The sequence below is a fragment of the Trachemys scripta genome, chromosome 3 (assembly GCF_013100865.1).
Source record: "Trachemys scripta elegans isolate TJP31775 chromosome 3, CAS_Tse_1.0, whole genome shotgun sequence".
Taxonomy (NCBI): Eukaryota; Metazoa; Chordata; order Testudines; family Emydidae; genus Trachemys; species Trachemys scripta.
Window position 1 is genome coordinate 11478854 of NC_048300.1, and position 14028 is coordinate 11492881.

The following is a 14028-nucleotide window of genomic DNA, read 5'->3' on the forward strand; positions in this document are numbered from 1 at the left end:
CAATGGCCATTCTGTGGACTGAATGAGTCAGGGGTCTTGTGGAAAAAGTACAATGTGATTAGATAATTAAAGACTGAATCATACTGCATACACACAAGGAGGCTGTATTAAGGTTGCACAGGCAACCTTAATTCTGGCACTTCCTAACTTTTGAGTGCTTTATTTTGCAACCTTCCTCTTCCTTTAATGTAGTTTTGTGTGTGTGTAGTAACACATATTTGCATATATTGTTTGAATGGATAGAATACATTATAGTCTGAATTTTCAATCATGTGTTACTAAGATTTGGTTATGTCTGAGGGCTGGTCTACACTGGGGCGGGGATCGATCCAAGATATGCAACTTCAGCTACGCGAATAGCATAGCTGAAATCGAAGTATCTTGGATCGAATTACCTAGGGTGCACACGGCGCGGGATCGACGGCCGCGGCTCCCCCGTCGACTGCGCTACCGCCGCTCGCTCTGGTGGAGTTCTGGAGTCGACGGTGAACGCGTTCGGGGATCGATATATCGCGTCTTAACGAGACGCAATATATCGATCCCAGATAAATCGATTGCTACCCGCCATATCGGCATATCCTCAGTGCACACTAGACTATTAATGTTTAGTTTTTCTAACAAAATATTAAATATAATTGCAAATGTCTATGACAACTGAAGTGGAGTAGGAATCAGACAAGTAGCTTAATGAGCAACTATGCTTGACATTAAAATTCTGTTTATAGACTCTGTTCCTGCATAGTAGCCTCTTAGTATATTATTTATGCTGCTTTGGAACTTTTTCAAATAAATATGAAGTTCAAAATAATGGAGATGAAAACTAAACTAATTTTGATCTTCAACTATATATGACAAATCCAAAATCAGATTGGCTGTCTCCACTGCCACTTGCAGACCACTACATTTTGCAGTAAAACAGTCCAGTACAAGATGGTCAGTAGAGTGTATAGAAGGCTCAGTAGAGCAGCTTTGTGGAGCAAAAGGGATACATTGGCTTCGTAAAACTGTCCAATTGAGATTCCGCTGGTTATTGTAAATCCCACAACCACACTTCAAAGCTAAATCTGACCAGTTACAATCACAGGGAAAACCTGATGGAATAGACCAAAAATGTCCATAAACCATATCAGTAAGAATTTCACCATCATCGTGCTCCAGGCAGCAAGCTACACACTCCAGCGAGCGGCAAAAGGCATCAGCAACCAACTGGTATTGTGTCCGAGAACAATCTATAGCTTTCAAAACATTAGTAGGAAGGGTAAAACTCTAAAAAGATAAAATAATAAAAATCATTAGACAACTGTAAATATGTGTACTTTGCACAAACTGGAAAACAAACTAGTAAACATCTTATTTATTATTGAGCACACACAAAATAGTCTCCTACCAAACTACTGGATAACAGCTTTGCTGTTTTTAATAAAAGCAATTTCCCCTCTCTCGGTATTAACACTTCCTCATCAATTATTGGGAGTGGACTACATCCACCCTGACTAAATTGTCTTCAACATTGGTTCTCCACTTGTAAGGTAACTCCCTTCTCTTCATGTGCCAATATATATTTATGCCTGTATTTGTAATTGTCATTCCACACATCTGAAGAAGTGGGTTTTTTACCCATGAAAACTTATGCCCAAATAAATCTGTTAGTCTTTAAGGCACCACCGGACTCCTTGTTGTTTTTGTTTTTAACAAGTAGTCCAAGTTAACATTTTTAACTGAGGAAAAATTATTAATGTGATGGCACAATTCAAATATCAAAGGTTTCCCACAAGTAAAATCAAAGCCAAAAAAGTCTTATCCTTATTAGCATTCAAGACAAAATAATTCTATACACTTCTTGTTTTCAATTAAATATTCTAGGAATAAAATGAATGAACTTTTGCTATGGTAAATGGAAATCCGAAGAGCTGTTAAAGAATACAAATGCAGTATTTCTTATGCAATAAGTCCTGAGGCAGATATTTATCAGCACATTAAAATCTCATACAGTTTCATTTTATATTAGTCATTCTTTGGAGAATAAAATGCAACACTTAATGTCAACTGAATCTGCTAAGGACAAGTGAGATGTTTCAACTCTGTTCGTAATCCCATATAAACTAAATTCCTTGTCATCTTAAGTGAATTAAGCAGCTTTAAATATCCTCTCAAGGCCTTACATACCTTGTGTCTTATGTATGAGGCCAAATGAGTTTCTGTACAGCCACCTCCTAACAGTGCCAATGGTTGCTTGATTGTTAGTTGTAAGACATGTTCTGCAGTTTGACACGCAAGCTGAAGAGCAAGAAAAATTTGTCATTGCATATATCACTAAAGCAGAAAAAAAAATCTTGTTTTAAAAAGGTTTAAAAATTTTACTTTTTAGGATATACTTTTAAAGTGCAGTTCTTCTCTAAGAAGTGTAAATGTACAGATGGCACTTGCTTACTCACAGATCTGCTCTGGGTGATTTCAGTATCATAGCTGCTTACAGAGTGAACAAACAAGCTTTTGGTATTCACGCTGCTTAACATTGCAGATTACAGCCAAGAGCGCTGGGTTCTGTTCCTCATTTTGCATAATCAAAATTATTTACTGAGTTTCAATCAGTTACAAACATGGAGCCCCATGTCAGCATAGAACCACACTTTAACTATCTAAATTACTCAAGTGTGAGTGTTGCCAAGTGAAGGGTCAGCAGTGACCCTGAAACTTTCCTCACACAACTGAGAAAAAGTGAAATAACATCCTCCATTTCTTTCCACGGGGGTGGCCTCTAAAAAGGGGGAGAAATAACTATGTGCAAAATGGTGTGGAAAAAATTCTGTTTCGGAGATGGGCTGGTGATCAAGGAAAAGTCTTCGCTTTATAGTGACTGAAACAGTTAATAAACCTTTCCTCACACAATCCTCTCCCAACCTTCTCCCTCCAGAAGAGTATGCATTTTTATTAGATATTTTGAAAAACTTTGCCTACCTTCAGCTCATCCCATGCCATTTCACTTCTGTTACAGAGTATCAAGCTGCAGACAAGTGTGTCATTAGGAATTAGATGCAAGAAATGTTTTGAAACAAAACTCTCAGTGCGCAAGTCCTTCAGACTGCCATAACAAGTAGGAGATACAGAATGTAGGGCAGCAATGGGCTGTGAACCTGTACAATTAAGAAAAAGCAAAGAACGGCATCTATTATCTTATCAGAATAGCTGTCTACTGTGTTTTGTAGAACATGGACTGAAAGGTTGTTTTGTTTATATTTTAAAGTTACAAATGCTTTTCAAGACATATACATGTAAATTTTCAAACTATGATGGAAGTTATGCAGACACAAACCAATACAGTGCTTTGAAAATATAGCTTCTGGTTCTAGTTCATTGTAAAAGTAGGAATTTTATTATTTAGATTAGGCAATTTAAAAAGTTTGCATCTGTAAGCAATGTTTACCATGGGACTCTAGCCCTGAGTGCTGTAAGCAGCATCCATGTGTCAGCTGTAGAGCTGGCCAGAAAAGGTTTCCATTAATGTTTGAAAAATCTGGTTTCCAATCAGCTGTGGCCATGCGCTGCTAGTCTCACTGGTGACATGTCTTGCTCAGATTGGAAAGGTAGATTGAAAAGACTGGAGAAAAAGAATTTCTGCTGTACAGGATGGCAAGCAAAGAGATTTAAAATTATAACACAACTTCTTAGTTTTCAAACTTTTAATTAAAACTTTATAAATATTGTATTTAAGGAGAAAAAATGACTACCCTTAACTTGACTTTACCAAAGTCGTCTGGGAATATATTTTTTTCTGAATCTTTACTTCCCATCTTTTTTTTTTTTTTACAAATAGAAATAATTTTAAATCTGTTCCTCATTAAAGGTTTCATCTTTATGATAGTCATATATTTCATTCTCTTAAAAGATCCAATGACTTGCCCTCTTGAGGGTTTTGTATGTTGGAAAGTTATAGCAAAATAGCTGAACCAACTTCAATGAAAAACTCAAGAACTGCTAAGATACAATCTGGCTGCAGCAGAGATTAAAAGAAAACAGGAACTCAAGTTACAACATATGCACATGAACTAAGACTTCAACTGGGATAGTAGTTTAAAATGAGTTGGACCTATTAAATAGGTATAAACTTTTTTGTAAAACAAATGACATTTGACTTAAAATAATGAAAGCATTACTTTAGGCATTTTCCCATTGTAACTTTGGGCCTTCTGCCTCACCATTACCAGATTATGGCTCTTCATAACAGAATCCCTATTTAATTCTTTATGAATAGTGGCACACAAATATTGGGCCCAAATCTGACCTAGCCTAAAGTTGTTATAACTTAGTGAAGGAAGCTTCTAGACTGATGCCGATACTAGAGATGAGTGTATTACAAGTACCTAGATGTTTAAACTGATGAGGAAAGCCACCATTTTGTATAACATCAAAAATATCTGCTCAGTAGCACCAGATAACCACTATGCTTGGTATGCAAACTTTTGGCATTTGATTAACTAAAAACAGAGGGGGAGATATTTGATGGTTACAAAAAACGATAAGATATTATTTTCAATCTTGACTGTAGTAATGGAGTGTATTTGGCGATGCCATTTTTATATTAATTAAAGTCTTATTTCCTGAGACTGTCCTATTTTTAGTCAGGAAAACAGCTACTGGTTCATAAAAGCAAAGGAACACCAGAAATCTTAAGAGTTAATGAGTAATAAGAGCACAGCTCTTACAGTATCTAGCAAAACAGAAAGAATTTGGGTTCTGTCTGTAACTTTTTCCAATCACTGGTTCAGGATTAAAGTACTTTGAAAGTTAACTAATCCTGAAAAAGTCTGCATTGTTTCAAAGCTTTTCTAAGGAAGGCAAGTCCTGACATATTAGACCCTTATCATATAATTCTTATGTTCCTTCTTCCCTGTCCTTGAACACACACAGACACACTTCAATTCTACTCACAACTCTGACATTATAGCAGCTGAATTTAAGGTTTTACCATCTGAAGCTAGGTCCTACATTTTCAAATAATACTGTATAAATGTACAGCAGTGTTTTCTACCTATAACTGTTGTCACAGCTATCATGACACTAAAATTTTTGAACCTGAAGTGGAGAGGAAAGGAAAATAGTAATTGGAATGTCATTTTGTGATCTGAAATCAACACCACAAAGGACTAGGAGCAATTTCTATACATATATTTAGAAAGATGAGATTCTTCTCACTTTTCACTAGCAAACCTCACCATTTCTAGTCTTGGTATTTCACAAAACATACTTAACTATTGTAACCATCTAGCCACGCTTTTCAGCACCTTGGATCATGAGCCGTACGACTTATTTCCTTGATAAGGAATTACTTGCCAGTGGAATTTTTTTTAAGTGGTTTCTATTTTACTATACATCGAGCTATACATCGAGTGTTTATACCAAATAATTAAATTCTCCATTATCATTTAATGTTATATAAACACAGGGTTTAGAGCTTGATTCTATCTGGTCTAGGTAACAGAGTGGGTAATTGTCTTGTAAATATCAGTTATTGTGCTTGTGTAGACACATGCAGTAATGACTTTTATGAAAACTTATAGGATATGGCCACATATGTAAAGGCAGGATCGAGCTCTCTTTACCAAAGAGTTTTAAATAAAGACGTATATCATGAGATTCTAGTTTGTTGGATTTCAAACAGTACACTATTCAGTCTTAGCAAATTTATGATACATAAGATACAACAATGGCTACATCCATCTCAGATACAGGAAAGATGGATTACAATCTTACTTTGTGACATTTCTATGTTTTCTTTGAGACTAATATTATGGATGCCATGTATAAAGTTAATTTATTACCTGTCATTTTACTCAGGGGCTCCATCATAGATATTCCAACTCTGTCTATAGTGATGACATGGTGCTCTTTCAGGTATTGTTTCAAAGATGGGTGGATAACTTTCTGGCACACTACAAGGCCTACTTGGTCATTAACCAACTGCTTTCCTAAATTAAGCAACTGATCCAATACTGCTACTTCTAGAGAAATTCCATGATGGACAATTACAGTTCCTTCTCCAATACTGGAAAGGTCTCCTGACATAGAGATACAGAAGAGTGCCATCTTGATAGTGCTTGAAGAAACTCTTTGGACAGGAAACGTTCTTGCCAATTGAAATTCTGGTATTTCTATTAGTAGTCCAGGAAATACAGTAGAATCCATAACTCTTTTATCTTTCACAGGAACAATTACACACTTTCCTAAAACAACATTAGTTTCAATGGTATGCGGAATTGTAAGCAAAAAAGCCTTTAAAACCGATGTGCTGAGGTGATTGACTTCTGTTTCGTTAAGCATGCAGGCAGGTTTGCTTGCTAATATGCTACGTACCAAAGAAAGAAGAGTCTTAATATTGTCAAAATCCACCAATATTCGGCAACCACAGGCCTCAGACTTGAGATAGTCAGTACATAAGCTCAAAAGATGTCTACTTATTTTAGTGACAGTACAGGCCGCAAAGTTTATTCTTTGAAAATTTTCAACCAAGCTGCAGCAAAGAATGGCTGTAAATAAGCCACAGTCGCTGAAGCGTGATATATGATTCTGTACAGAGGCTGTCAGAACCTTTAATACTGGATGGGTGATAGAAAGGCCACCAAGCAAGGCAGAAGATTGGGAAGTTGTGCGAACATAGCCTCCCATACCATTGTGGAGCTGTTTGAGTCTACCAGTAGGGCCATAGCAAGACTTTACTATTCCACTTAACACAGACAGAGAGAAACTAATTCTCTCTTTAGTTAGAGGGTCATTAGTACACAATGAAGGCTTTTTAGCTTCAGTGCGGGACATCTTCAAGACAAGATTTTCATTCTGACCAACAAAATTTCAAGTTTATTCCATTTTCCTTGAATGCATAAATTATAGATGTTTTAATCTACAGACGTATTTTTTTACTCTTTATAACCAAGCACATTATAAAAGAGAAATCTTGCATACAGAATAACAACTATGTCCATGTAGCTGTTCATAGTTTAATATTTAACAAATTATACAACTATAAGTGATAAATTAATATGTGATGATTGCAGAAAATTACTTCATTCTCCAAGATCCTTTTGCTTAATTTCCAAGGCTGATTTAGCAGAGTTCTTTGCAGCTCTTTGTATAAAATATGTACCAAGATGGACACCCAGAAATGAAAGTCCTGCCACAAGCAGCCAGTTCTTTTTAATCCAGCTAGTTTTTCTCATCTTTTCTTATGATGGTAAGATTGCAGATGCAAACTTTCAAGGTTAATTATACCTACAATAAAGAAGTAACAAGATATTAGTATAACCTTTTATACAATATATTGTATAGTGACTCTGACTGTCTCTTCTGAGAAATCAGATTGTATCTATGTCAATAATCAATAACTGAGCAAATCAGCATTGATTTAAGGCAAGACCACTAATTTGGCACCTTTATTTTTCCCCAGTGTGTTTGCGTGCACACACAAACACCTAACTGTAGTACTTTTTAATAGGACTGTCAACATGTGCTGGGTCATCATCCAAGACTGCTATAACATGAAATATATGGCAGAATGCGGGTAAAACAGAGCAGGGAACACACAATTCTCCCCCAAGGAGTTCAGTCACAAATTTAATTAACACTTTTTTAATGAGCGTCATCAACATGGAAGCATGTCCTCTGGAATGGTGGCTGAAGCATTAAGGGGCATACAAATGTTTAGCATATCTGGCATGTAAATACCTTGCAATGCCAGCTCTCACTTTCTGGTGACACTGTAAATACAAAGAGGGCGGCATTATTTCCTGTAAATTAAACAAATTTGTTTGTCTTAGCAATTGGCTGAACAAGAAGTAGGACTGAGTGGACTTGTAGGCTCTGAAGTTTTACACTGTTTTGTTTTTGAGTGCAGTTATGTAACAAAAATTCTACATTTGTAAGTTGCACTTTCAGGACAAAGAGACTGCTCTACAGTACTTGTATTTATAATAATAATATACACTTTGATTTCAATTACAACACAGAATACAATACATATGAACATATAGAAAAACATCCAAAATATTTAATAAATTTCAATTAGTATTCTATTGTTTAACTGTGTAATTAAAACTGCGATTATTTTTTTTAATCACAATTAATTTTTTTGAGTTAACTTCAATTAATCGAAAGCCCTACTTTTTAACTAAGATGAGAAAACCTGCTACAGTTAAATATAGTGTGGGAAGGCATTGCTCAAACACATGCATTTCTGCCAGTTAACCTCTTCAATGCTGACTTGTAATATCCATGCCATTTTACCCAAGTCTTCAAAGAGCAGGCCCTTACCAACTGTAACAGATTGTGTGAAAATATGAGTCTATATTGGTTTTGATAGACTCATATTACTTTAGATCTATACAGATAAGAAGCTAGTGCATTAATACCAACCTCCCTGCATGTGCAATCACTTCAAAACAAAATGATTTCTTGTGTTCAGAAGTCTAAGAACTCATTCCCTTTTTTATGGGGGCGGAGGGCATAGAATGGCCCTTTAACTTGTAGCCGTGTGACGTCTTGACATGTTTAAATTTACGCACTTTTCTCAGCTCACTTCTAAATACTTCAAAGTTTAAAGAGGTTATTTTTAAATTTAAAATTAATATTCTTTGAGCTATTATAATCATCCACCATTTTAGCACTCAGTGGCTTACACTTCTGAAACCTTGTTCAAGACATGTTTAAATCCTTAAACCACATCAAACTGGTGGAAAACAAAATACCAAGCCAGTAATAAAAATAATTAAGACTAAAATTATGTAATTAAATTGGTGTCAAGTATCAGGAGGTAGCCATGTTAGTCTGTATCCACAAAAATAACAAGGAGTCCGGTTGCACCTTAAAGACTAACATTTATTTGGGCATAAGCTTTTGTGCATCTGAAGAAGTGAGGTTTTTTACCCATGAAAGCTTATGCCCAAATAAATCTGTTAGTCTTTAAGGTGCCACTGGACTCCTTGTTGTTTTTGTAATTAAATTGTTGCGCAAGTTGTTAATATATGGATTTTAAATATACTGTGCTGTGAGTTGAGATTAAGTGATACATTCATTTTAAAACATTTAATTAGCCCTAAGATAACAACACTGATAATGTTACTTCTTTAATAGCATATCTCACTTATTCCTACTTAGTAAGAATTTAAATAATACGGAGTGGGAAAGGACTGATTCTATGAGTGGGGAATCCTGGCCTCATTGTAGTCAATGGGAGTTTTACCATTAACTTCATTAAACCAGGATTTTACCCTATATATCTGGGTTTATAGTTAAAGGTGACTTATAAAGTTTTTCAGAAACAATGGAGTGCTTTACTTATGTGCCAAAAGTCCTTAAAAACAATAGTATCTATACCTACCTATGCTTTTATATAACATCACTATGTTATCTAGACATCTCCTGCACAAGTTTTTCTAAACATATTTGTTTAGTCTTCATTTTCCTCAAAAATACTTATGGCTAGCTCTATTCTACTGAAACTTGCATAACACATTATTTTATGAAGTTACAATGTGACAGCCATGTTTGTTGGTAGAGTTGACCCTCTTGGATTTGCATATGTTTATTAGATGGACTTGAAAAGCCTTTTTAAGATAATAAAATAACTTGAAGCCATATAATAAAAGTCACTTAGCTGAACACTTATAGTCTAGCAGGATTTAGCTGCAGTTTTGAAAACAAAGACTGATGGATTTTGGAGTGTAATAGCAGAATGGGAGCTGTACACAAGAAAAAGGTATAGAGTAATTTATGTATTGAATTGCCTTCTAACTCCTGCTGTGTGGTGTATTCAGTACATAATGGTAGGGTTAACTCGCTTTCAGAAAAATTAAACAGAAAGAAAAGGCTAAAAAGTTTTCTATAACAAGATCATAATTGTTAGAAAATTGATTATCACATGAATTATATACTACATTAAGTATTTCAGTCTGGCTCAGTAGGGAACTTACCTTTTATATATAGTACTACTGTTATTTTCCTTTTTTTTGACTTTCATGTTGCATCACATATGTCACAATGCCAGGTTCTGGTACATAATCCTCTCTTTTTGTTTGGAACATAGAATTGGACTTGATGTTAAACCACCCCCAGTGTATCAGCCCAAGGCTAGTTCCCATAACAATCAAAACTTTGTAGTCCTTCCAGATGGTTTTAAGGCCCATACTGGCATCTACCTATGTAAAGACAGTTGATCATTTTATTTTAAACATGTTCCAAGAAATATTTCTCTCCAACCACTATAATAGCACAGTACAGCCAAACCTGAATGTTAACATTTTTAATTATATTGCAGCATGCCAAATGATTAAGAACAAAAAGTGACAGAAGGAAGCCTTGCTTAGTGAACTTTAAAATTGTCTTTAAAAATAACCTCAGTTCAGATACCTAAAAAGAAATGCTAATTGCTGTACTTGTTTCCCATGCAGTTATAAGCTATACTGGTATAATTACTTCCTCTTTGTTGAGGTTTTGCAGCTTTAACTATACCAGTTTTGCATGTAAAACTTTTTTCTTTTTCAAAGAAGACTGAAAGGGTATACAATGCTGTAAGATCTGCAAGGATCATAAGACTTTGCACTTATTGATAAATCTCAAAGCGCTTTTCAATGGTTTTACAAAGGAAGAAACTGAGGCACATTGGCCCCAATTCTGCAAGCACATACACACCCATGTAAATGTTGCAAGATCACGGTAACAGATGCTAAAAGTATGTCTACACTACCAAAAAAAAAAATCACAACCCCAACAGCTGGGTCAACTGACTTGGGCTAATGCTATGGGGGTACAAAATAGCTGTGTACATATTCCCGCTTGGGCTCTGAAACCTGGTGAAGGGGATGGGTCTCAGAGCCTCGGTGGGAATGTCTACATAGCTATTTTTACCTGCATAGTATAAGCCCAAATCACTTGATTCACACTCCAGGACTGGCTGCTAAGGTTTTGGGTTTTCTTTGCAGTGAAGACACATCCTAAGCGACTTCCCCCAAGTATCACTGCACCTCAGTGGCAGTCAGAAATAAAATCCAGGTCTCCAGTTGCCCAAACCCATGCTTAGTTCACAAGAGCATACATGCTAACCTTATCCCTGCCCCTTTCAAGGGGATTCCCAACCATTAACATATTCTGCTGTAAAACCAAAAGCTTCAACACCTATCTGAATGGTATTGTTAACCTGAATATATTTTACTGCAGCCTTTTATAAGTTTTAGTGAATACTTCTCCTCCTTCCCCACCAAGCAAAACACTCTTATACCCACAGGAAGTCCTACTATTGATAAGAACCCAGATTTTAACCCTCACGGTCAGGGTCTCATTATCTTTAGTAATACAAGCGTCTTGTGCTATATTTACTCCTGGGGGAATTCTGCACCACTGCGGATGCACAGAATTCATGTGCCACGCAGATTTTTTTTCCCCACAGAAAATACATTCTGCCAGAAAGGTGCTGCAGTTACTCCTTTCACTCACCAGGAGCCACTGTTGCACCAGAACAGAGCAGCCACTCCCAGGCAGGAGTAGCCCCAGCTGAGGACAGGGAAGAGAAAGAGGCTGCATTCCTCACAGCACCCTGCCTGTGGGGCCAGGTCAGGAGGCATGGGATATGGTAGGAGAGACAGCATGGGGTACATGGGGCTACAGGGGGAGGGTCAGACTCGGGTTCAAAAGGGCTGGGGGGGAACAGACGAGGGCGGGGGCTGAATGGGATTTGGGGTGCAAAGACACAGGGGGACAGGGGAAGGAAGGTGCATGCAGGGACACATTGAGGGAGTGGGGGCACAGGGGCATATGGGGAAGGAGTGGGTGAGTGAGGATGCAAGGATTCATGGGGATGAGGGAGAGGATGCAGGGCCACATAGGGACAGGGGCAGATGTACCTGACTGAATGAGAGCATGCTAGCGTCTGCATGGCGGACGCTCCCTAGCAATCCCTTCCCACCACAAAAACCTGTTCCATACTTCTCCCACTCACACCCAACCATCCTCCAAGTTTTCTGGGTGTGGTTTTGGGGTGAGGGTTGAGTGGGAGGGTGGAAAGAAAGTAGGGGGAGAGGTAAGCAGCAACTCTTCTGGAGTAGAAAGATTTTTGAAGGGCTGTTATAAAATATAAGCCTGACCCCTAGAACTAGTCAGATCTTTCCCCCACAAAGTCCTAATATTTTCAAATATCTTGAAACACTAAGGCCAGGTCTACATTTGAAAAGGTCTGCTGGAATAACTATTGCTGCAAACCCTCCTAGAGTAGATGCAGGAAAGAAATACGTTTGCCAGTATAGTTTATACCAATTTGGCAAGCAAAATAAGCTACACAGTCCTAAAGCACTTTTATGCTGGTATAATTGCATCTACCGCAGGACTTTTGCAACTATAGAAATGTCACACACACAAAAATACACCCCAATCAACATTGCTATCTGGGCAAAAGTTTATAATGTAGAGCTGTTCTAAACCACAGATTGCATTATGAAGGGCTCTGAGAATTGCTCAGGTATAGAGTTAGTTTTCCTAACACTATAGGTATGTCTGTGCGGTAGAAGGATCTGGTGCTGATAAATACCTCCTCTGTAAAACACTGAAATCTATATGTGACAAGCAACAGATGAGAGCTAAACATTATCATCATGATTAGAGCTGATTAAAAATAATCCAACAATTTCTCAATTCCCCCTCCTCCATAGCATTTCAAAACGTGATAAAAATTAACCAGCTCTACTAATGTGGGAAATGCTGTTGTAAACTCAAAAAGGCAGGGAGGGGAAGGAAGGGCAGTGTTTCTAAATCCTTGCAGTTTAGCAACCCTTCTTGACTGTGTGTTTTGGGAGCTTGCCACAGAATACTTGACACTAAGGGACATACAGTGAGCAGTGCGTGCATGCAAGATTTTCTTTGCTTTAGATTGTAACAAAACTTTCAATGCCTAGTGACCCGAGGGCCTTTTTTGAATCTCGAGGGGGGGGGGGGGTTACAATCTAGTGGTTTGCAAAAGGCACTGGACTGGGATTCAGGAGACCTGGGTTGGATTTTGGCCTCAGGCACACAGATTCTCTGTAACCCCACTGTCTAGGGACTGCAGCTCAAGTGTGGGAAAGAAAAAAACACCCAAAACCCGACAGAACTGGGAGTTGGGACACCACTGGGGCTTTGAGGGGACTCCAAGTTTTCTCTCGTTTTCAGGTGCTTGCCTGGCCGGCTCTTGCTCACGGGCTTATGCTCCAGCTGATCTCCCTATGAGGGGTCAGAAAGGGATTTCCCCCCAGATTGGCAGGGGCCTTGGGGCTTTTCTGCCTTTCTCTGCAGCACCTGTAGGTAATCTGCCAGTATCTGCACCTATCTCACTGAATCATTTCCCTGCCATGGGGGGGGGATGGGTGGGTGAGGTGTTGGGACACTGGTGAGCCTGGTCCCGCCTATTCTCTGCCCGTGGCCCCTAACAGCCTAGCCCCGTGTCAGGTGCGGCCTGTGACACACATAAGGGGGTCAGAGCAGAGGAGCGAAGGGCGGGCTTAGGGCCTGCTCCCATTGACTTCACAGGTCAGGATCTGACCCCAGCCAACAAGCGGGTGTGTGTGTGTGTGTGTGCGGGTCACGCCCCGCCCCCTACGAACAAGTCAAGGGGGGGGGGGGGACCAGCCGCCTCCCCTAACCCGCAGCCCTGTTCCCTCTACCCATTCCCAGCAGGCATCAGCCCCGCTCACTCCCCCCCATCCTCCTCACCTCCACTCGCACACCACCCGCCAACTCCCCCTCACGGGGCGACCAACCGGCGGCCGCCAACGCCTGCTGCCCGCGCGCGAGCAACCCCGGCCCAAGGACAGTCCAAGAAGCCGGTGCAGGTCCTTTGCTAGGGAGAGGTGGTGGCTTAGTCAAACGCCTGTCTGAGCCCCAGAGCTACTCTCCTCCCGGAAATCTCCTAACGGGGATTTCAAGCTGGTTTTTACTCAGGAAAATGCCCGGACAACGGGACGTGTTAAAAACATGTCGTCAGGTCCCTCAGGCATCTGTGTAGGCACCTATATAATC

The 14028-nt window shown here is 38.9% G+C and overlaps 1 protein-coding gene across 2 annotated transcripts; it reads right to left on the reverse strand.

Annotated features, from left to right (window-relative positions):
* Nucleotides 1-452: 452 nt before the first annotated feature.
* MKKS (McKusick-Kaufman syndrome) lies at nucleotides 453-14019 on the reverse strand. 2 transcript variants are annotated; one of them, XM_034764127.1, is made up of 6 exons: nucleotides 13723-14019; nucleotides 7717-7748; nucleotides 5820-7263; nucleotides 2959-3134; nucleotides 2167-2277; nucleotides 453-1266 (listed from the first exon to the last, which is right to left on the reverse strand). In XM_034764127.1, exons 3-6 carry the CDS (start codon nucleotides 6808-6810, stop codon nucleotides 826-828), a joined length of 1719 nt encoding a protein of 572 aa, XP_034620018.1. In that variant the 5' UTR covers nucleotides 6811-7263; nucleotides 7717-7748; nucleotides 13723-14019; the 3' UTR covers nucleotides 453-825. The 2 variants fall into 2 exon arrangements, with proteins under 2 accessions (XP_034620018.1, XP_034620016.1); XM_034764125.1 differs by lacking the exon at nucleotides 7717-7748 and having other exon boundaries at nucleotides 13723-14018.
* Between the last annotated feature and the right edge of the window lie 9 nt (nucleotides 14020-14028).

What these genes read in the sequence shown, in the direction of transcription:
- MKKS (XM_034764127.1), bottom strand. Translation starts at nt 6,810, where the DNA reads ATGTCCCGCACTGAAGCTAAAAAGCCTTCATTGTGTACTAATGACCCT. An exon ending in TGGCATGGGATGAGCTGAAG is followed by an intron (nt 2,278 to 2,958) that starts GTAGGCAAAGTT and finishes CTTGCTCTTCAG; the next exon opens with CTTGCGTGTCAAACTGCAGA. An exon ending in CCTCATACATAAGACACAAG is followed by an intron (nt 1,267 to 2,166) that starts GTATGTAAGGCC and finishes TTATCTTTTTAG; the next exon opens with AGTTTTACCCTTCCTACTAA.